The sequence below is a fragment of the Psammomys obesus genome, unplaced genomic scaffold, assembly GCF_907164565.1.
Source record: "Psammomys obesus unplaced genomic scaffold, mPsaObe1.curated_primary_1811, whole genome shotgun sequence".
In the NCBI taxonomy this organism is placed as follows: domain Eukaryota; kingdom Metazoa; phylum Chordata; class Mammalia; order Rodentia; family Muridae; genus Psammomys; species Psammomys obesus.
Window position 1 is genome coordinate 7,569,322 of NW_026585797.1, and position 23,746 is coordinate 7,593,067.

Consider the following 23,746-nt stretch of genomic DNA (forward strand, 5'->3'; position numbering starts at 1 on the left):
TTTCATGCCTCCAAGAAGAGTGCCAACACAGGCAGTGCTGCCACCTGGGGCTGTGTCCTGTCCCCGCGGGCCACTCATTGTGTGCTGACTCTAGGGAATCATATCCTGAGCAGGGGACTGCTTCACCTTAGAATTGTTTTTTTTCAAATGAATTTTGATCTTCACACGACAGAGGCTCTGACAATGGAGTCAGGACAACTGCTGCCCCAGTGCTGTGTGGGAGGTTTTGCTTCCGTGGCATCACTGCTAGGATTAAAAGCACCATTCCCTGAGATGGGATCTTAGACTGCATAAAAAGGAGAAAGTGAGGTGGCCACCAGCATGCATTGTGTTCTGCTTCTTGACTCTGGGTGTTCAGCTGCTTCAAACTCTGGACACTGTGGCTTCCCTCCTGTGGTGGTGGACTTAACTCTGAGCTGTGAGCTAAAACAAGCCCCCTGCCCCTTAACTTGCCTTTGTCAGGGTATTTTATCACAGCCACTGGAAAAGGAATAACCTGCCAGCTGAAGTGCCTACCAATGTATTTGAAAAGTCTGTTGATTTAAGACTTGTCTGTTCTGTTACTGAAAAACTCTTAGCCATATGCAGTTTGGGGCAACCTAAATTTATCTAACTGGGCCGTGGTCACTGTCTTAAAGTTTCCATTACTGCAGTGAAAAACTGTGACCAAAAAGCAAGTTGGGAGGAAAGGGTTTGTTGGTGCTCCGAGTTACACTCTGTTAGAAAAAATATTGGGGCAGGAATCCCAAGACTGAGTTGTCAGCACAAAGGAGATTCATTTGCCCCAGAGGGACAAAGAGCAGGGACTAAGAGACAAGGATGGGAGGTAGAGACGAGGGAGAAGGGGAAGGGAACAAGGGAGAGGGAGGAGGGGTATTTGTCCCGGAGGACAAAGGAATGCCTTTGGGTCGAGAGGAGACAGACACGGCACACAGGAAAGTGGCAGTTTATAAAGCTGCAAGGGAACCCCTGTGCCAGGATGAGGCATTTAATCTTCACTGGGTACGTTAATTAGGTCAGCCAAAGGCAGCTTCTGTTGCTGGACTTCCATATTTTGATAGCTGGACCTTGGTAGTCAGCCTCAGGGGGAAGGAGTGGCCAAATAAGGGCATGGACCTTGATGGCTAGCTTTGGGAATGTAACCTAACGGTTTTTAGTAAGGCAGAGGGCATGGGGGAGAAGGGCAAGGCCTGCCAGAGCCTTGCTCACCACAACTGAGTCCCCCACTTGAGGCTGTAATCAGCAAGCGGCAGGGTGAGACAGCCTCAGAGGACTGGACCAGAGCAGTCTTGCAGAAGGGCCTTTACTGATTTATTAAATAAAAGGCCATTTAGCAAATCAGTTCCTGCCTCCCAAAATCTCTTATGTGATCTAGGAGTTGTCTGAAGGGACCATTCCCTAAGTAATTATCAGGTGAGCAGGCCTCATAGGAGTGGGCGCTGGAGAGTTGGCCCTGCCACTGGTCTGCTGTGAGTTGGAGTAGGTGTGGGGGAGATGCGCTCTCCTCTCTAGCCCCTTGATACCTGTGGTATTTGGGAGATCTGGCCGCAAGGTCCTATGAACAAGAGAGTGTGAGAGCAATCCCTGCCTCTCACTGGCTGTAGCACTCTGAAGAACGGGCCTTGCCTGGCCAGCACAGTGGAGCTGGCTCTAATGGAGAAGGCATGGGTGAGCCATCCCCGAGGGTGTGAGAGTAGGAGAGCAATTCCAGCCCCTGCTGGCTGCAACACTTGGGGGACTGAGACCTGTGCCTTGACTGGGCAGCACAGTGGAGCTGGCTCTGAAGGCGTGGGTGTGGCTGAGCCAGCCCGATGACTTGAGAACAGGAAAGCTGACCCTGCCTCCTGCTGACGGTGGCATTGGGTGGCCTAGCCAGCAGTGCTGGAGCCTTGCTCTTGGGGTGCTGTAAGGGAGAGCCTGCACGGCGTCCAGCTCAGCTGCAGTCCAGGCCCAAGTCCAGGGCTTTGAGCTGGCCCACCCCAAAATCTACATCATCTGAACTGTTGGGGCCTGTGAAAGGTTTGGTCCTGCCCACCTAAAACTGCAGGGCAACAACAGGATAGCCAGGAGGCGGTCCAGTGAGGAACTTATCTTGATGGTGTCAGAGAAGCCAGAGACCTCGAACCGGACCAAGGATTCATTGCAATGAACATTTGCAAGTGAAGATGTGTGGACAGAGGGGTGTACTGTGACACACTTCAGCTTCCATGAAGATGTTCTCCGTGCTTGGTTTTGTTTGTCTGTGTGTTTTCTGTTTTGGGGTAGGATGCAAGGGCAGAGGGCAGACAGGAGGGAACAGGGAGATGGGTGGGGCTGAGCTGCATGGTGTGAAACTCACAAAGAATCAATAAAAAGTTTTAACAAATTATTTGGAGACAGTCTCACTATGCAGTCCTGGCTAGTCTGGAACCCTTTATGTAGACCAGGCTGTCCTCAAATTTAGGAGATCTGTCTCGGGCTCCCAAAACTTCTAGGATTAAAGATGTGAATCCTTAGCTGGGCTTGATGGTGTACACCTGTAATTCCAGTGTTGTAACCTTTTTAACCTGCTTAAACTCTATTGAAACCTACTTCAGTTCTTGGCATAAGTATGGCTCTTCTGTTAACACCTGCTGTCGCCTTTAACATATCAGCATATCAGAAGCCATTTTTTTCCCCCTCCACGTCTCCATTTTAATCATAAGGTGAAATAGAGTTCAAGTTTTCAGGCCCTGTCTCCCAAAGATTATGTCTCTATGGTTTCCTTTCTCAAACTTTGTATACTTTGTTACCTGGACACTCTATGAAGTCCCCCAACTGCAGAACCAATCAAATTAAAGGTCAGTTAGAAACTTTGTCTAGCTAGTCAAAATGATATTATGTTGCTTCCTACACCTAGAGACGTGTTGCAATTTTGTTACCTGGCTGTTACCTGGTTGCGGTTTGTTTCCTAAGCCTTGTTACAGTTTTGTTACTTGTTTATTACTATTATTATTAAAAAAAAAAAACCTTTTAGGAGCAGACCTATGTCAGCCTGGCTCCCAAGTCTATATTATGTTCCTGATCAGTCAGTTTTTGTTTAGGGTTCAATAAACTTCCATCAATTTGAGTCTGGTGTCTGAGTGCTCAGTATGTAGTTATTGTTGAACCTATAACACCAGCACTTAGGGAGGCAGAGGCAGGCAGATCCCTGGGAGTTCGAGGGCAGCCTAGTCTACAAATTGAGTCCAGGACAGTCAAGGCTATCCAGAGAAACCCTCTCTTGAAAAACAAAGAACAAACAAACACATGTGAGTCCTCACACCCAGAAAACATTTTTAAATAAAATGATTTAAGTATGTCCATATAAGGTGTCTGAGTATAGATATGCAAATGCCAGATTTTTTAAAAGATTTATTTACTTATTATTTGTACAGTATTCTGCCTGCTTGTGTGCCTGTATGCCAGAAGAAGGTACCACATCAGATCTTACTATAGATGGTTATGAGCCACCATGTGGTTGCTGGTAATTGAACTCAGGACCTTTGCAAGACCTTGGCTCTTAACCTCTGAGCCATCTCTCCAGCCCCATGGCACACAAACTTTAAGCATCGCTGAAGGCTCTCAGTGACTTGCAGTCAGGTCTAAGTCAGCCTCTCAGGCTGCTGAAGCTCTGCATCCGAGGGCTGAGCTTTGAGACAACTGCCTAAGGAGCTATTTGAGCAATGGGGGACACTCACAGACTATGTGTTAATGAGAGACCCAAATACCAAGAGATCCAAGGCTTTAGGTTTGTCACATATAGCACTGTGGAGGAAGCAGATGCCGCTACGCTTCCATCCACACAAGGTAGATGGAAGAGTTGTGGAACACTAGAGAAGGTTCTCAGAGACCAGGGACCCACTTAACCGTGAGTAAGAGCTTGGTTGGAGGTATTAAAAAGACAGTGAAGAGCAGCAGCTACAAGATGACTTTGAGCAGTATGGGAAAACTGAAGTAGTTGAAATCATGACTGACCAAGGCGGTGGAAAAAAGAGGGGCTTGGCTTTTGTCACCTCTGATGACCATGACTCTGTGGATAAGATTGTTATTCAGAAATACCGTATGGTGGATGGCCGCAACTGTGAAGTCAGAAAAGCCCTGTCAAAGCAAGAGATGCTTCCTCCAGCCAGCGAGGTCGAAGTGGCTCCGGAAACTTTGGTTGTGGTTGTGGAAGTGGTTTTGGTGGCAATGACAATTTTGGCTGAGGAGGAAACTTCAGTGGTTGTGGTGGCTTTGGTGGCAGCCGTGGTGGTGACGGTGGTGGATATAGTGGGCATGGATTTGGTATTGATGGAAGCAATTTTGGAGGGTGTGGGAGCCGAGAAAACACACTTCACAGATGGAAGCTTAAACATGCAAATGCACGTGCAGGGAGACAGTCAGCTTGGACCCAGGCCCCTCAAGGAGGAATTGCATAGGTTAGGCTGGCCTGCAGGCAGGACTGTGAGGGGCTTTCCAAAGTGACATCTCATGGCTGGGCCCTCAACTGAATAAAAAGGACAAGGTGGGCTGAGTACATGTAGGAACGGACTTAAAAACAGACACTGAAGGGAGCTTCTGGACCATTTCAGTGGAAACTAACAAAGCAGGCAATCTGTAGTGCTGGGAAGAGGGGGATGGAGAACAGCAAGAAGTTGAGCAAGGAAGCCAGCAGCATCAAGGAGCTTCACGGGTCATGGGGTGTCATGTGACAGACATTTGCTGGGGAGACACAACAGACACATCTATCTCCCCCACCCCCAAAAGGGAGCACACAACAGAGAGTAATGACTACAACAGTTTCCAACTCATTGAACCAGTGAGGTTTTTATTGGGGTTCCTAACAGGAGTGTGGGTGGCAAGGAGCAGGGCTATCTCAAAAGCAGCTGCATGGCTGAAAAGCCTAGCCACGTGGCTGCTGACTCAGAAAATCTACAACCCTGGAGCTTTGTATGCAGCTCACAGGCGACTCTATAATCTTTTTGTGCCACGTCGTTGTAGTAGCTCACTACTTTCTATGCTGCTGTGTAGCGGTCCCCAGTAATCCTCCAAGTTTCTGTGTTCTGATAACCCTATGTTTACCTCCCGAGCCTCAAGGGCCTCCCTTTCCTGCTCAGTGCAAATGTTGGAATTGGGGGGAATGTTGCAGTTCTGAGGAGCCTGTCAGACATAGGATGGGATTGTCCGTAAGGTCAGGGCAAGTGTGTGCAGGCTTTGGATCAATATTTAGAAAAAAATGCATACAGAAAGAGAAGTTACGCTTTTTTAGTTAAAATGCTGAAAGCAGAACAAAAATAGTGAAAATCTTTAAGTAACTACATTGGGGGAAGGACTTGGGGTAAGTATACTATCTCATTAAGAGGATAAGCATTCCTTCCATCTCCTCAGCAGGTTTTTAGGTAAATCGGGGGTGGGGTAGTGACTCTTGGTCAGGTGATTGACACACTCAGTTGGATTAACTTTAAAGGCTTTCTGGTCTACACTGATCTAGCAGTAGTAATTACTTCTGTAAATTTCGAACCAGATTATAATGCCATGTCTCCCTTCATCTAAGGCCAGAGGTAGGATTTAGATTCTATTTGTGTGAGAAAGAATATTCTAGTTTGATATTTGTTGTTGCTGTAAATATAAATAAAACACTGGCTAAAAGCATCTTGGGGAGGAAAGGGTTTACTTGGCTTACTGTTCCATCAAGGAAGGAAATGAAAGCAGGAACTCAAGTTGGAACCTGAAGGCAGGAACTGAGGCAGGGCCTTTGGAGGAATGCTGGCTGACATCCCCGGCTTGCTTTCCTATACAGAGAAGCCAGTGGCCTTTGGTTCTCAACCTGCCCATTGCAATGCCCTGGCAAACCTCTATCTTCAAACATATTTACATTATGATTCATAACAGTAGCGAAATTACAGTTATGAAGTGGCAACAAAAAATCTTATGGTTGTCGGTCACCATAACACGAGGAATTGTTTTTTATAGACAAAATCCCAATTGTTCGATTTTACCAATAAACACTCAGGAGCTGGATGCCGCGGTGAAAGCCTGCTAGCTCAGAAAGGCAGAGAAAGCACTGACTTTCCTACTCAGCTGACGTCCCATAAGGAAGAAGCCTTCCTACTCAACTCTTGTTCCAGAAGGAAAAAGCTCCTTCTCCTTCTCCACAGTCTTAAATACCTTTCTCTTCAATAGCCCTCCTTTGTGTTTAGTCCCTGTCAGCTGGTTTCTTGCTCTATGTCTTGACCCAAGGCTAACTTTATTTAATCATCTTTACAGACATCTCAGATTAAAGGTGTGTGCTAGGGCTGAACTATACCACAGGTGCTTGTTTACAATAAACAGAAAGCTCTGGGATCAAAGCCTGAGCCATATCACAATTAGAATTTTTTTTTTTTTCAGTTTGCTCTCTGGGTTTACAATGTGATCAAATATCCTACACCAAGGAATTGTATTAAAGGGTCTCAGCATTAGAAAGATTGAGAACCACTGACCCACCAGCTGAGGGATGGCATCGTCCACAGTAGGCTTGGCCCTCCCCCATCACTTAGCAATCAAGAACACGCCCAACAGACGCTGCCTCAGACGAATCAATCCTCACTAGGGGCTCCCTCCTCCCAGTGTGTCAAGATGACAACCGAAGCTATCAGAAGGTGGAACCAGCTTACCCTAACAGCCACAACAAAGCCTTGATAGCTCCACCTTTTCAAATGGTGTTTTAAATCTTAAGGGAAACCCAAGGCTTGCTGGTCTACACTGACCTAGTAGTAGCCGACTGGTTAATTCTTACTTCTGCCAATTACACATAACTTGTGATTCCTTTGAGACAGAGATTTTCCCCAAATTCCTAATTATACTTATGAGAGAGAAAACCAAAAAGACCAAAAACCAACAAACAAGAAAGGGGAAAAAAAATCAAAACTACCTCCTCCAGAAATGACAGTCTTAAGGCTTCTGGTACTAATTTTTGATTTTTCATGAGTCGTTTGCAGTTTGTCTCCTACCCCTCGCCGAAAAAGAAATTCATTTCTAGCAACCTAGTTCTGGTTTTCAGGACTTGTGATCCACGTAAGGGAGGATTGTCAAATGCCAGTTCAAACCCAGATCCGACAGGGACAGCAGACTTCAGCTAGGATTAGTGGGAAAGCACTTGAGCTTGTAAAACACACCCTTTTGAAAGTGGCAGGTCAGTCCACAGGTGGAAAGGAGCTTGGAATCCTTCCGTTCCGGTGGTTTCTCAGGCTTAGACGGGGAGAGACGCCTGCTATTTGCGGGCGCACAAAGGCAGGCACAGCAGGCGTTGGGCGTGGCTGACAGAGGCGGGTGCTCAGCAACAAGGGGGCGGGGCTCGGGGGCGGGGCCAGGTGAACCGCTCCCCTAGTTGGCCGCGGCTTCCACCCGCTCACCTGGGCGGAGCTTCCTCCCCTGACCTCGGAAGGAAGGGGGCGGGCTCTTTGGGGCGGAAGTAGCGGTGCATTGTGGGCTCGCCGGGAGCCGCGGAGTCGAACCTGAATGAAAGTGGCGCGCTGCTGAGGACCCGGCGGAGCTGCTGGCGTTGGGGTCCGGGTCCACCGGCTACCGAGCGGTTGGCGAGGCGGCGGCGTTCGGTGCAGACATGGCTTACAACAAGATCCCGCCGCGCTGGCTGAACTGTCCGCGGCGCGGCCAGCCGGTGGCAGGTACCCGGGGGCGGGCTGCGGGCGGGTTCGAATCCCACCGAGCTGGCCGGGCCTGAGGAACTGCGCGCTCGGCGGCGGCCGGTCCGGGATCGCGCAAGCCGAGGAGTCCCGGAGGTGGACGAGAGGCTTCCGGAGCTTAAAGTTTGTGAAGTACTGTGGTATCTTTTGAGGCTGGGTCTCGCTGTCTTGGTGAGACTTGCTCTCGGAATGTGAGGACCGGAGCAGAGTTTGAGCCTTAAAATTGAGGGGTGCTTAAGGAGAAGTGAGGCTGGGTAGCGGGGCATTTGTGGGTTTGCCCTTAAACTGACGTTTGTGCAATGTTCCCATCCTGAGTTTGACGCAGAGTAGCCTCACCCCCGAACTTGCGAGCTTCTTCCTCTAGGTAACAGAGTAACTGGGATTGTAGGCCCATGCCACTATTTGGCTGAGGGACAGCGACTTGAAAGTGATAATTTGGACCACACACATATCCCGGGGAGTACACATGAGATCACTGAGACACAGTTCTCCGAGTTTGTGGAGACATTGCGTAGGATAGCCTCCAAGGACCAGACTCCAGTTACCAGCAATAAGGATAGATAGCAATTTGGAACTTTGTCGGCTGGACCGAGGAGCCAAAAGCATTTTTGTGATAAATTTGAGGAAGGAATACACGAACTGTTCGGTTTGCGCTGGATTTACTCTGCTGTACAGTAATCATCGGGTAGTTATTTCACTGCTGTGCTTCCTTTTCCAAGTTCTAACTTGGACTTTAACGTTTCCTTTCCCTTTCTAGCTATTTGACTTCCAGGCAAAATACAAAGAGCTGTGGCTCTCCACTGAGCTGATGACCACACTTGGGGCTCTCTTTCTGAGAAGCCCACACCCTTGCCTTCTGCTTGTCTTTCTTCTGAGTGACTTTCTTTCTCCTAACTGTTGAGCTAAAATCTTTTATATTAAACTACAACTGTGCTTTTAAAAAAACTGCTCGATAACACAAAGCAAGCAGTTTTAAGATGGCGTTTATGTGAAGACAACAGTTTTGTAATGGGTCAGGATGTGGTGATAACTGGGTATCTTTACTGGCACCATTTGGGATTTGTAATTAAATTTAGGGCATCTCAGAATTTTTACCACCTTCAGAGTTTTCTGCTGTGCCCAACTCTTACTCTCTAGTATGTTACGTTGCTTATGTTATGTGGAAAAGATAGCCAAACACCTGTACTGATTGTGGGAAGTTCCAGCCAGCATCCATTGTGCGGTGACAGGTGAATGAGTATGGTGGCATTCTAAGGCTGACAAGGACCAAAGAGCTCTGGTGCTACAGCCCATCTCCAGCACAGGCCATGTTAACACCAAGTCATGGTCAAGGGAAATGACTGGCTTTACACACAAGTTTTAGAATCTTGAGAGTTGTCTCAGTGCTGCTGTTCCAGAGCATGTGAGTTCAGTTCTGAGTACCCAGTACCTGAGAGCCACCTGTAACTCCAGTCCCAGGACATCTGATACCCTCTTTTGGATTCTTCTGGTACCTGCACACATGTGATGCATACACCTACAATTACAAGCATACACACACTTTAGAAAAGTGAGTTTAAACATGAAACCCACGTACATTTAAAACTCATGCTGTTGGGTTACGTAACTTTAATGTAGAACTTTTTTCTTCATATAACCCACTGTGAAGCTGCCTATAGACTATTTTAACATGTAGACATAGGGAAAAATAATATGATTACTTCCACAAAATAGTCTTTTTATTCTATTATGTTGCATGAATCTTTTTCCCCCAGACAGGTATAGATCTGCTCTCTGTCATTCTCATGCATTCTCTAATAAGTGCAAACATCATTTTGTGTGTATATTGTATAGGCTGTTCTTGAACTATGGTCAGTGTACTTTTGTTTTCACTTTCCCCTCAGCATTATGGTTACAGGTGTGGTACAACCACTTATGCATGTGCAGCAAGCATTCGTACCCACTGAGCCATCTCCCCAGCCCAAGCCTTTTCTTTTCTTTTTTTTGGTGCGAAGATCTGGTGTTGTAGTCTAGATTGTCTTTGAATTTGTGAACTGAGGCTGTACCAATTTTCAAATCTTCTTTTTAAGAATTGATTAGTCAGTCACACACTGATTATCATGTGTGTGCATGATGTGTGTGGGGGATGTGTGCCAAGGTTTCCATATGGAGATCGCAGGACAACTTTGTGGAGGAGTTCTCTCTTCCATCTGTGGGGTCCAGGAATTGAACTCAGTTCTCTAGGCTTGCCCAACAAGTGCCTTTCCATGCAAAGCCATCTCTCCACTCCCAAATCATCATTAAAAAAAATATTTTTCAGTTTATTTGACAATTTCATTCATGTATATAATGTATTTTGGCTATATTTCCCCTTTACATTATCCCCTCTTCCCCCATTCATTCCCTCTGGAACCCCTTTTCCTAACATTCTGTAGCCTTCTTGAACCTGCCTTCTATGTGCTAGAGTTATTTATCTATTTATTATTTTTTTACATTGTTTATTGTGTGTATATATGTGTGTACATGTGTGTGGCCATGTATGTGGTACAACTTCAGAAAGTTGGTTCTCTTCTTTTGTGTTGTGGGTCTAGGAATTGAACTTAGTTTGTCAGGTTACATTTTTTTAAACATTTTATCATTAATTAATTAACAAATTAATTTTTGAAGTAGGCTCTTCCTATTTAGCCCAAGCTGGCATGGGACTTGCTATGTAGCTCAGGCGGGTCACAGACGCAGTGTCTTTCTGCTACAGGCTCCTGCTGGTTGCGATTTCAGACATGCTCCACGTACCTAGCTCATGTTCCCGATTTCTTTCCGCATTTTTCCCTTTTTTATGAATATAAAAATAATCTTTTTCTATGATTTGTGAATTTTTTTTCTCTTACTGACATATATTGTACAAAATACTGGGCTTCTTCATGAAGGCCTGGCTAACATCAAACTTGTGAGTGATCCTCCTGCCTCTCACCTCTCGAGTTCTAGGGTTCCTGGTGTCCAGCACTTTGTTTGTTATATAATGTTCTTTTGTAATAATGCATTCTGATCAGATTCATCAGCGGTTGTTGGGTGCATGAAATGCTGCTGAAATGTTAAGGTGCTGGTAGTTGTTGACATCTTTGAGAAGTGTCTTTTTCTACCTCCCAGGATGTAGTCATCTTTGGAAGGAGAGGAATTTAAAGGACTGGGGAGAGAATTCTAATTAGACTATGTGAGATCTCAAAATTAGGTGTGAATTAGGTGTAGTTATGATTAAGTGAAGTCATTATAGTTTTCTCTACAAGTAAAAATAAGTATTTGTATTCCATTTTCTTTTTTTGGAGTTAGGATTCAATATTTAGCCCAGGATGGAGTGAAACTTGATATATAGACCAGACTGGCCTTGAAATCACAGAGATATGCTTGCCTGTGCCTCTTGAGTGCTGGGATTAAAGGTGTGCACCACCATGCCTGGTGGGCTGGAGATATGGCTCAGTGGTAGAGCGCTTGTTCAAGATATAAAAGGAGGGGGGAGTGGGAAAAAGTTGTGAGGACTGAAAATGAAGCACAGTAAAGGAGAATGAGTTTGGGTCCTGTATTTTCTGCTCAGGGTTCTAAATGTGTCTTGTGTTTGAGTGTCATTTCTTTCCTTAGCTTTGGGAAATAATCTGCAAGGACGGTACTGAATGTTTCATGTACCTTTAGTCTTCACTTTAATTCCTTGTTTGATAGCACAGATTCCTAGGTTTGGTGTCTTCTGTTGTTTATCTTGTTGGTGTGGTTTTAATCATTCATTTTCTTCTTTATTATCTGCATGTACTAATTCCTTAGTTTTGTCTTCATTCATTTATATTCTTCCAGTTGGTCTGTTGTGATGTTTTCCATTGCATTTGTTATTTGATTTATTGAATCTTTGAGCTTTGGGTCCTGGAGAAATAGCTCTAGTTGCTCTAAAAGAGAACTCAGGTTCAGTTCATAGGACCCAAATGGCAGCTCAAAATTGTTTGTAATCTTAGTTCCCTGGGATCTGTTGTCTTCTGGTCTCCTCAGGCACTGGGCAAGTATGTGATCTACATAAATACACGTAGGCAAGACACTTGGCCCAAAGCTTGTGGTACTCCTTCCTCTGTGTCCTCAGTGCTGTATCACAGGCCTGCACTATCACGCCAGGTGAGGAAAAAATCTGGGTTTTTTTTTTTTTTTTTTTTTTTTATCATAATTTGACAGGTTTCAGCCTATGGTTGCATGACCTTGTCCCTTTGGGCCTTGGGGGCTTTTGTAAGTCAGAACATCCATGAACGAGGCTATCCTCTTAGTGACCAGAAAGTAAAGAGGAAAGGTCCAAAATCAAGTTATAGCCGTTCAGGGTATGCTTCCCTAGGGACTTGCTCCACATAGACAGCTTCTGCTAGTGTTAAGAATCTATGGATGAATGAATCTATTCATCAAGTCAGAGCCCTTATGATCTAGTCGCCTCCCAGGGGTTGTGTGTGAACACTTAACACATTACACAATAAGCCTTCAACACTGGAAGCTTGCAGAGGTTTAAGACCTACACATTAACAGTAATGTAATCCCAGCACTGAGTACTCATCTCTGAGTTTAAGGCCAGTCTGGTCTACAGCGCCAGTTTCAGAACCCAGTGACTGAGGCAGGAGAATCATTGCTAGTTTAAAGCCATATTATCTGTGTAGTTGTAGTCTGGGCTAAATTGTGAGACTCTGTCTTAAAAAGTCAAGTAAAAATCTAAGCCATGAAAAATAGGTATTTAAAAATTGCTTATTTAAGGTGATTTCCCTCAGCTTATACTGTTTTTAAAAAAAGGCACCAAATGGCCAGGCACCACAGCAGCGACACACCTGTGATCCCAGCACCCAGGGAGGTGGAGGCAGGCAGATCTCTGAGTTTGAGGCCAGCCTGGTGTACAAATTGAGTCCAGGACAACCACGGCTACACAGAAAAACCCTGTCTTGAAAAACCCAAAACCAAACCAAACCGAACCAAACCATACCAAACCAAACCAACCAACTAAAAAAAAAAAAAGGCACCAAATAAACAGTGTTTATCATGTGATTTTGATTAATATCATTTTAATACAATAACATCCTTTTTTTGATCCTAATATTGCATAAAACCAGGTTTTTCTTGGGAATACCTAATATTCCAGCATTCTGAAAATTGGGGTAGGAGAATCAGGAGTTTAAGGTTATCCCCAACTACCTAGCAAGTGTAGTCTAAGTTGAGTAGACTGCTTCAAATAATGATAAACAAGTAAGACAATAACAAAAAAGGAAATCCCCACATAGCAAAGCCATGTATTTAGAGACTTGATTCAAACTGGGTGTGTTGGCATATGCTTGTAATTGAGGTGCCGTGAGACACTGTTTCTGGGGAACTGTGAGCACGTGTTTACTCACCCAGACAGGTCAGCGCAGCAGACAAGAAGTAAGGATGCTACTAAACCCAGCTTCACCAAGTTGGAGTTTTACTGGGGTTAGTGCTTACAGGGACAGATGATTAGTGCTTTGAAGTTTAGATTCCTAAAAATAAAAGATTCTTTAAATGCCTTATTTAAGTGTATGTGTGTGCACCATGCGTGTGCAGGATCTGTGGAGGCCAGAGGAGGGATTGCATCCCCTGGAACTGGGTATCCACCATATGGGTGCTGGGAATTGAACCAGCGAGAACAATAAATGCTCTTAACAGCTGAACCATCTCTCTAGCCCCAAGTTTAGATTTCTTTTAAATGGACATTTCATTCATTGGTAATTTTTCTTTGTTTATGTCATCACATTCTAGAATTAATTCAAAGTAATTAATCTCTGATTCAAAGAGTGAAAGTACATTATAGGAAGTTACATTCATAATTTTTTTTTCTTTTAAGCTGTTAACAAGGTGGGGGTGGATGTAGCTCCATTAGTATAATATTGCTTACCAGGAAGCCCTGGGTCCATACAGCACTGCATACAGTGAGGAGTGGTGGGGCAATCTCAGAGTTGTTTTCTTGTTCCTCAGACAGGGTTTCTGTGTATAGCCCTGGCCATCTTGGAACTAGCTCTGTATACAACCTGCCCTTGAACTTGGAGACCCACCTGCGTCTGCCTCCTGAGTGCTGGAAGGCCATGCACCACCACTGCCCAGCTGAGAATCAGAAGTTTAAGGTCACTCTCAGCTACACAGTGAATCTGAGGCCAGTTTGGGACATGTGAGACTATGCCTTAATAAAAAAGAAACAACATAAACTGTTATTTTAAGAAGGCAGCTTTGGAATGGCAAATTACAGAGTTTAGTTCTTTAAAAAATAATGAAAATTATTATTCATCTTAATACTTAGGAAGATTCTTACCTCTGAAGACGATGCTGGGGCCAAGATATGATAGTCAAGTTGCTGAAGAAAATCGGTTTCATCCCAGTATGCTCTCAAATTATCTAAAGAGTCTGAAGGTAAGAAGCAAAGCTTTGCTATTAATGTAGTTCTCGCCTCTTGGCTTTGTTCTTCAAGGACTTTCTCTAAGTGAGGGTATGTGTGTGCATGTGAGTGCAGAGGCCAGAAGCCACTCTCAGGGCTTGCTCACCTTTGTGTTTTTGAGATAAGATTCTTCATTGCTAGGTTCCTTTCTATGTGCATATTTTTAGGAAGCTTCTACAGTTGTAGGTTTCTCTATGAAGTTTGAAATGGCCTTTAGTGTTAGCTGCCCCTCCCCATGTTCCGTCCTTTTTTCCTTTTCTCTTCCTCCTCCCTATTTAATTCTCCTCATCTAGTTCCTCTTTTATTTCTCCATAACACTGTATTTCATTGTCCCTTTCTTGGGAGAGCCTTTCCTCTCCTACTAGTTACCTCTGTGGTTTTTCAGATTGTAGCACACATAGTGAAAGCTTAAAATTAATATCCACATATAAGAGAGTAACATACAAATATTTGTCTTTTTGGTTCTGGATTACCCCACTCAGAATGAATTATTCTAGCTCCCTCCATTTACCTGCCAATTTAATTTTTTGAATAGCTGAATAATATTCCATTGTGTAGTTGTACTACATTTTCGTTATTTATTCATCAACTGGTGGTCGTCTAGTCTGTTTCCAATTTCTGGCTATTATAAGTCAAACAGCATTGAACATGGATGAGTAAAGTGTCTCTGTAATAGGATGTAGAATTCTTTGGTTATTTGCTCAAGAATAGTGTGGGTCTTAAGGTAGAGTGAGTCTCAGATCACTGTGGAATTGCCACACTGATATTTCTAGTGACTATACCAGTTTGCACTATCCCGGCAATGACTAAGTATTCTCTTTTCCTAGCATCCTTGCCAGCATGTGCTGTTATTTGTTATATTGATTTTGGCCATTCTCACTGGTGTAATATGAAATCCCAAAGTCATTTTAATTTGCATTTTCCTGATGGCTAAGGATGTTGAACATTTCTTTAACTTTCTCAGCCATTTTTGTTTCATCTTCTGAGAGCTTTTAAAAATTGGTTTATTTTCTTGATGTTCAGTTTTTTAAGTTCTTTATGTATTCTAGATACTAATCCACTATCAGATGTATAATTGTTCTGAATGATGATGTTCTTTATCACAGAGCTTTTCAGCTTCATGAGTGTTATTCTTAGTGCATATGCTGTTGGTGTCCTATTAAGAAAATCCTTTTCTGTGCCAATAAGTTCAAGCATATTTCCTACTTTCTCTTCTATTAGATTTAGGGTATAAGGTCTATGTTGAGGTCCTTAATCCATTTTGAGTTAAGTTTTGTGCAGGGTAATAGCTATGGATCTATTTGAATTCTTCTACATGTGATCATGCAGTTTTACCAGCATCATTTGTTGAAGATGCTGTTTTTTCTCCATTGTGTTATTTTTGGCTTCTTTGTCAAAGAGAAAATCAGGTGTCCGTTGGTGTGTGGAAATATGTCTGAGTCTTTAATTCCATTGATCAGTGTGTTTTTATGCCAATACCATGCTGTAATTACAGTAGCTCTGTAGTACAATTTAAGATAGAGGATAGTAATAACTCCAGGATTGTTTTAGTTATTCTCTCTCTCTCTCTCTCTTTCATTCTCGTTTGTATATGTTTGTATGTGTGTGTTTTCAAATGAAATTGAAGAGTGTTTTTTCAATTTTTTTCTATAAAAAATTGTGTTGGAAATTTGGTGGGGATTACAGTGAATCTGTAGATTGCTTTTGGTAGGATGGGCACTTTCATAATACTAATTCTACTGATTCATGAACATATGAAATCTTTCCATCTTCTAATGTCTTCCTTATTTTCTTTGTTCATTGTCATAAAATTTTAATTGTACAAGTCTTTCCCAGCTGGGTTAGAGTTATCCTGATTTTATATATCTATATTTGTATCTATATATTTATATACATACACAATTTTTTTCTTCTTCTTGGTTTTTTTGAGACAAGATTTCTCTGTGTAATAGCCTTGGCTGTCTTGGACTCACTTTGTAGACCAGGCTAGCCTCAAACTTTCAGAGATCCACCTGCCTGTGCCTCCCAAGTGCTGGGATTAAAGGCGTGTGCCACCATACCCGAAATATATTTTTATTTTTTTGAGGCTACAGTGAAATGTACCGTTTTCCTGATTTCTTTCTCAGTATATCTGTCATTTGTTTAGAGGAAGATTACCAATCTTCTCTTCTCTTCTCTTCTCTTCTCTTCTCTTCTCTTCTCTTCTCTTCTCTTCTCTTCTCTTCTCTTCTCTTCTCTTCTCTTCTCTGAGTTAATTTTGTATACTGCTACTTTGTTGACAGTGTTTATAAGCAGTGAAAGTTTCCTGGTGGAGTCTTCAGGATCTTTCATATATTAAATTATATCTTATGCAAATCAGGACACTTTGACTTCTCCTTTCCATGTGTATTCCCTAGATCCCCTTCAGTTGTCTTCAGTTGTCAGTTATCCAATTCAGTTTCAGTTTCCTTTTTTTTTTTTTTTTCGTCACTCTTCTAGATTATGTATAAAAGAATATTGTGGAGGATATGTGAACTTTTTCTGGAGCTCAGTTCAGGCATGCTTTTTTTTTTTTCTCTTCTCTATTATTTTCTATTTTGTGGCTTTTTGGACAGTGTCTCATGTGGCTCAGGCTGTGTGCAAAGTTGCTATGTAGCTGAGGATGACCTTGAGATCTTGTTTCTCCTGTGTCCACGTCCCATGTCCTAGCTTTGGAACTATATTTTAAAAATAACCATTTAGATTATATATGCCTCTCAGTTTTATTGAAAATAAAGTTAGGATTTTAATTTATTTTTAAACCCTTATCTTGTTTCTTTCTGATATCCAGGAAGAGAAATATACGTGCAGAGGCCAGAGGTTGATGTCTGATGTCTTCCTCTGTCGTTCTCCAACCTAATTTTTTGACACAAGGTCCTTCACTGAACCTGGAGCTCGCTGATTTGGCTAGACTAGCTGGACAACAAAGCCCTGACGGTCGTCCTGTCTCCACCTCCCAGCTCGGGGATCACAGGTGTGTGTCACCACACCTGCCTGTTGACGTGGGTGCTAGGGATCCGAACTCAGGCCCTCATGCTTGCATAGCAAGCACTTTGCCCACTGAGCCATCTCCTCAGCTTGGGAATTGCATATAAGAATTGTATAAGAGTCTGTTTTCATTCCCCCGTTCTGTGTAGCCCTAGAACTGTCCTAGAACTGTGTAAGCTAGGCTGGCCTTGGACTCATAGTTCTGTCTGCCTCTGGCTCCTTGAGTGCTGGGATTCAAGTTGTGTGCTGCCACAGCTGGCTTCTGTTTTCAGTGTTTACTCGGTTTCTTGAAAAGGGCTACAGTTCTAGACATTAGTGTATTTTCGTGAAACAGAAGAATAAATTAAGTAGAAAAGAAATACACATTTTAAGGTGAGATATAGTGTAGCGAATAGCTGTTGTGGGAGCTACTTTGTACCTGGGGTAATAGGTGCTGGCACTAGAACTGTGCTCCTTCAGAATAATGTTGTCTGCCTCTCTGCGTCAGGCTTCTGAGGACCAGAGGTAGAGGAGGAAGAAAGTTGCAGTGTTTTCCTTTTTAATTTAGGTTTGAGAGGTTGAGAGTGGCATCTGTTTTGCTTACACTTTCTTCTCCGTAGCTTAAGGTTATTTTTCCAGTGCTTGCTTAGTTCTTATGTCTAGAATGCTGGGTTTTGGTTTGAAGGTGCTTTTCTCTGTCAGCTGCTTGGTAGCAGTGAGCATGCAAACTCTTGGCGGGGTGGATGAGCTCTAGTCTTGCCATCTACTTATCTTGTTGGAATAACAGTAGTAACTAGCAAATTTGCTTTTCTATTTTTATTTTAAGGTTAAAATGAGCTTGTTGGTGGATTTGACAAATACTTCAAGGTTCTATGACAGAAATGACATAGAAAAAGAAGGAATCAATTATGTCAAACTTCAATGTAAAGGGTAAGTTGTAAGTTCTTGAGAGTGAACACTTTTGTTGAGGTTTTGTAATCTCTTTTCAAAGCAACTTTTTGTTTGTATTCTCAGACATGGTGAATGTCCCACTACTGAGAATACTGAGACATTCATTCGCCTGTGTGAGAGGTTTAATGAAAGAAGCCCACCTGAACTTATAGGTATGTTTGGCTTCCTTAAGACAGTTCTGCTTTCTTTGTCATAGAAATGCACAAACATACGTAAGTAAAATAAAATATCATATGTAAGTACACTCAGTAATAACCATTTTGCGGATATTTTCATCTTTCCACTTATTTTGGTATTTAATTTTGCTATTAATTTTAGTTAATTAGTTGGTGTGTATTGTATGTACATGTTTATTTGAGTGTGTGTGTTTATGGAAGTTAACACAGGAGGCCTCCCACTAACCTGGAACACATCAGTTTGGCTGGAGTGGCTGGCTCCTGAGCAGGAATCTCCTGTTTCTGTCCACTGGTGTTGGGGTAGAGATGTGTGCTGTACCCAGCTTTTATATTGGTACTGAGGATCCGAGCCCATTCTTGTGTGGCAGGGAATTCAATGACTGATTCATTAAAGGAAGTTGTAGAGGTCATGTCATGTCACTAAGACTGTTTCAGTATCTCTAATTGTTAAGGGATTTTGGTTTTTATATAATCACCATGCAATTAGTATACCAAACAGAATATTACAAATTCCTTAATAGCATTTAAGCCAGTCTACTTTCAGATTTCTTCACTTAAACTATCTTTTGATGTTTAGGGGCAGGGCGTGAAATGACCTCTGGTCTCCACATACATACTCACATATAGAAAAAGAAAAGAAAACTGTAGCAACTAGATATTTCCTGTGTACTATGAAGCATATAGAGCCATCTATACAGTATTCCTGTCTAAAATGCTAGAATGCACTAGGAAATGAATTTAATTATGTTTCTATAGACTAACTTCATGAGATATACAATAGATAAAGAAATGGTTTATAGGTTAAACATCCATAATCTGAAAATCCAAAATGCTTTAAAAAATTATTTATTTATTATATGTACACTGTCCTGCCTGCATGTGTACCTGTACGTCAGAAGAGGGCACCAGATCTCACTATAGATGTTTGTGAGCCACTGTGTGATTGCTCAGAATTGAACTGAGGACCTTTGGAAGAGCAGCCAGTGCTCTTAACCTCTGAGCCATCTCTCTAGCCTCTACAAAATGCTTTAAACCACAAACTTTTTGAATATAGTTATGATACCACAAATAGAAAATTGCACATCATGAAACTGTTTAAAGCTTTGTAGGAGTAGTTCTATAGGATTACCGCTATGCTAGGTTTGTATGAAACATAAATTAGTTTCGTATTTAGACATGCATTCCATCCCCAAGATAAATTTTCCAAAATGGAAAAAAAAATCCAAGAGATAAACCACCTATGATCTCAAGTACTTTGTATAAGCTGTGATTAATACTATTGGAAAACAAGCAGAGAAATTTAGGGTGTAGAATAATTTACAAGAAAATGACTTGTTTCTCTCAGAAACTTTTGATGGCTTGAAAACAGAAAGCTAGAGAGACAAGATACAGCAACAAAATTTCATCTGTGAATATTGTTAGGTTGTGTTTTGAGAAACTATCTTGAGAAAGGCATTGTTGGCCTGGGTATGGTGTACTACTTTAATCCTATCCCAGCATTCAGGAGGCAGAAGCCTGGGTAGCCCTATGAGTTTAAGGCTAACCTGGTCTACATAGCAAATTCTAAGTCAGCTAAGTCTACATAAATAAACCCTGTCTAACGTACTGAAAATAAGTACAAATAGGCTAGCAATGGGCCCAACCAGCCCTTTACCTGCTGAGCCATCACACTGGCCTCCACAGCCTTCTCTTGAACTGCGTTTGCCATTTACTTTCTTCGGATACTCGATGCCACTGACTGACTTATAGTTTGCCCTATGTGCTTTTTGATTACTGTATTTACATTTCAACATATTCTTATTATCTGTACTTTCTTTGTATCCTATTGAGAATTGTTCTTGTAAAATATTTCATTGTTAGTATTAATGATTATTTTATGAATCAGAGGTAGAAATAATTGATTTGGCTCAGCTAATCATTTTAGGTAACAAAAACACTTCTGTAAAGAAATCTTACATGTAGAAATGAGATGAAAATGATGTTTACTTTATTCAGGTTTTTGAGATAGGCTCTTTGTAGCCCATGCTGGCTTGGAACTCAGGATCTTTTTGCTTCTGCCTCCTAGGGCTGGGATTAGGAGAATGCACTATGATGCTGGAGGTTGAACCTAGGGCCTAAATATTTTATCTTAGTTGTTATTTAAACAATTTTTTCACACTGTGTGTGTTTGTATATGTGTGTGTTTGTGTGTGTTGTGTATGTGTGCACATGTGCTATAGCAGGTTTGTGGCGGGCAGAGGACAATTTACATGAGTTGGTTCTCTCCTTCTGTCATGTGGATTCTGGGTACCAAACTCGAGTTGTCAGCCTTTGTGGCAAGCATCTTAACCCGCTGAGCCATCTTGACACTGTATATTTTTCAAATTTTAAAATAAGATGTGGCTTTGTGCTGTAGGCTGGCCTCAAACTTACCAAACTCCACGTCAGCCTATTAAATAGTGGGATTCCTGGTGTAGAGTAGCACAGCTGGCTTCTGTGAGAGTTCATTTTGAGTCTGCCGGAGAATCAGTTGACATGGCAGTAATCCTGAGTTAGTAATGGCCATTGAACGCTTAAGTACTATTTTACAATTATTTTAAAATTTGAATTTTGTCTTGTGCTTTGAGACAGGGTCTTACTATGTATCTCAGACTGGTGTCATGCTTTGACTAATTCTTCTGCCTCAGGCTCTCAAGTGCTGGAATGAAAAGTGGGATGAAAACTCAAAACTGTTAAAATGAGCCCCTCCATTTTCCTCCTGTCCTCTGTGTCTTTCCTTTCTGAGTTGTGTGTTTAAAACTCAAATTCCTGAAAAATTTTAATGACAAATTTTAGATAATAGAGTTTTAAACTAATAAACTAGTGTATTATTTTTGAATTTTTGTCTGGTGCTCAAAGCTAGATTCTAAGCAACTTAAATTGGCAGACTTAAGTTGTAAGGAGTATTTTGAGTTTTTAAAATGTATGAATATGTAGTGTACTTAAATATTTTGAAAACAAGTTGTCATTTTAAAACAGTGTGGTATATGAAGTGCTTCTGTTTAAAACAGAGCTACATTCTCTTCTAGGTGTTCACTGTACCCATGGCTTCAACCGGACCGGTTTCCTTATATGTGCCTTTTTGGTGGAGAAGATGGATTGGAGGTATATGTCTTATCATGGAAGAAGATGCATGTAGCAATTCGTGACGCTTACAAATTTTATAAATGGTGTATTTGCTTTTCCATATTTTTCTCGTATTTTAATATTATCAGAGGTTTGGTCTTCCAGTGTTTGTGTTTGTATTCAGGTTTGGAAATGTCTCTTGTTTTCCTTTGAAATTTGTCTTTTCTAGCAGTTAAGTACTAGGAAAATCTTTAATAATCTATGAAGGAAGCATTTAGGATGGCATCACTCCATTTAAACAAGTCTTACCTTTATTGAGCATGTTTTTGTGAAATGCATTTTTAGATTTTAAAGGATTAGAACCCCAGTTGCCTGGAATTTCTATGAGAATAGGGTATTGCTGACTGAATGTTCCTGTTCCTTCTCTAGGGTCCTTGTTTATGTTGTAAAACCTTTACACAGTAGGTCCTTTGACAGTGCACAGATATGACTGTGTTTTCTAGTTCCTTTACAGCAGTCATTGTCTGCTTTGTTTACTTTCTGGCTTTGGGCTCTCAGGGCTGCACAGTAACATCAGGCTCCTGTGCTAGACTCTGCCAGTGGCTACCTGTCTTTCAAGATGTGAGCTCTTGGAGCCTGGGTTTCAGAAACCATTGTGCTTGTTCTCTATGCTGTTCACATTTCTTGGCCACTGTTTTCTTGTAGATATTGACCTTTCAGTGTTTTATTAAAATTCCTTTTCCCTGGCTGCACATGTCTGTCGTAGGTGCTCATAGCAATGTGCTTTAGACATGGTGCACCATGTATTAAAATGGGCCATGTGTTACAGTGGACCATGTATTAAAGTGTCCCCTGTGTTGCAGTGGATTGTATATGTCTACCACATGTTACATGTGTATGTGTTTTTAGAATCAGCATATCATGAATTGAAAGCTTTGCAGGTGAAGAAAGACTTGGTGTTATAGGCCTGTTAAACTTTTTGTGGTACTTTTAGTATGAGTTAATTATTGATAAGTTTCCATAAACAGACAATTGTGAGAAAATTGCATTGATTCTTTTCGATAGCATTGAAGCAGCAGTTGCTACGTTTGCCCAAGCCAGACCACCAGGAATCTATAAGGGTGATTATTTGAAGGAACTTTTTCGTCGCTATGGTGATATAGAAGAAGCCCCACCACCACCTGTATTGCCAGATTGGTGTTTTGAGGATGATGATGAAGAAGATGATGATGAAGATGGAAAAAAGGACTCAGAACCAGGGTCAAGTGCTTCCTTTGGTAAAAGGAGAAAAGAACGATTAAAACTGGTAATGTTGATAATACTGTAGTATTCTTTTACATTATGTTCATTCATTCATTTTGTGAATGTGCATGCTGGTATGCCTTGTTGTGGGAGTGGCACAGCATTCTTGAGGTCAGAGGACAACTTGTGAGAGTCAGCTTTCTCTAAATACCATGTATGTGTGGGTCCTGGGTTCAAACTCAGGTTGTCAGGCTACCTGCGAGTGTCCTATCTGTTGAGCCAATCTGGTGGCCCTCAAATATCACAGTTCTCTATATTTCTGTGTAAACTTAATGTGGGGTATTTGCTGTATTTCTGTTATTGCTCTGTCTGTCTGTCTTTGTTCAAGAGCGTAATAATGGCCTCTCGTTTTATGAACTCAATTTTGGTTCTACCTGAAACCCATTAAATAACTCCTGACATCATGAGCCAGGTGTGGTAGGGTCTCACTATGAAGCCCAGGCTGGTGTCAAACTCCTAGTCCTCCTTTCAAAGCCTTCTGAGTGCTGAGACAGATTATAGGCATGCCTGGCTATATCTTGCTTTTAAACATTAACCAGGAATCAGTCTTTAAAATTTTGTCGTACAAAATGATTTCTTCTTTGGGTGGAAGGACTTTGCATATGGTGGGAGTCGAAGACAACTCATGTGACTCATCTTCCCAACCATCATGTGGGCTCTGGGAGCAAACTCACCTTGTCAGGCCTTGACTTCTGGGCCATCTTGCAGCCCAGCAGTCTTTTTATTTATTTTATCTTTTTAAAGAAGAAAGCTGGAGTTATGAAATTTCTTCCAGGTTTTGTTTCTTATATAAACCAGAGCACTGCTAGGTGTGAGGTGGAGATTACTACTAGATACGTTTTGTGGTAATAATGAACTTAGTATAATACTTAATAACCAGTGAGAATGTTTTTTAAAAGTCACTCAGTTAATTTATCTATCTCCTGCCGTAGGTGGTGTTTCCTTTGTACTGTCTACAACTTAGAAGACTTCTACTTCTCTAGATAAGTTTTCTTAATCTTTTAGGAATAAAAGTCTAATAAAATATTAGGAGTTAGGTTGAGGCTACAACTTATTTGGTAGAATACTTGACAAACATTCATGAAAATTGGCATCTTTCCCTAGCACTGTGGTGCATAGTGAAGCATGCTGATTCCAGGACTCAGGAGTCAAAGCCTCCC

The 23,746-nt window shown here is 42.0% G+C and overlaps 1 protein-coding gene and 1 pseudogene across 3 annotated transcripts in view; both read left to right on the forward strand.

Annotated features, from left to right (window-relative positions):
- Positions 1–819: 819 nt before the first annotated feature.
- On the forward strand, positions 820–4,418 carry LOC129670667 (heterogeneous nuclear ribonucleoprotein A1-like 3; annotated as a pseudogene).
- Positions 4,419–7,460: 3,042 nt separating this feature from the next.
- The window catches only part of Rngtt (RNA guanylyltransferase and 5'-phosphatase), a 205,511-nt gene continuing 189,225 nt past the window's right edge, over positions 7,461–23,746 (forward strand). For 2 of the 3 annotated variants that reach the window (XM_055599433.1, XM_055599434.1), the window contains exons 1-6: positions 7,461–7,646; positions 13,954–14,063; positions 17,900–18,003; positions 18,088–18,176; positions 21,248–21,323; positions 22,350–22,590. In XM_055599433.1, coding sequence (XP_055455408.1) covers positions 7,583–7,646; positions 13,954–14,063; positions 17,900–18,003; positions 18,088–18,176; positions 21,248–21,323; positions 22,350–22,590 — 684 coding nt within the window. In that variant the 5' untranslated portion in view covers positions 7,461–7,582. The remainder of the gene's footprint in view (positions 7,647–13,953; positions 14,064–17,899; positions 18,004–18,087; positions 18,177–21,247; positions 21,324–22,349; positions 22,591–23,746) is intronic. The other variant, XM_055599435.1, reaches the window with a different exon arrangement.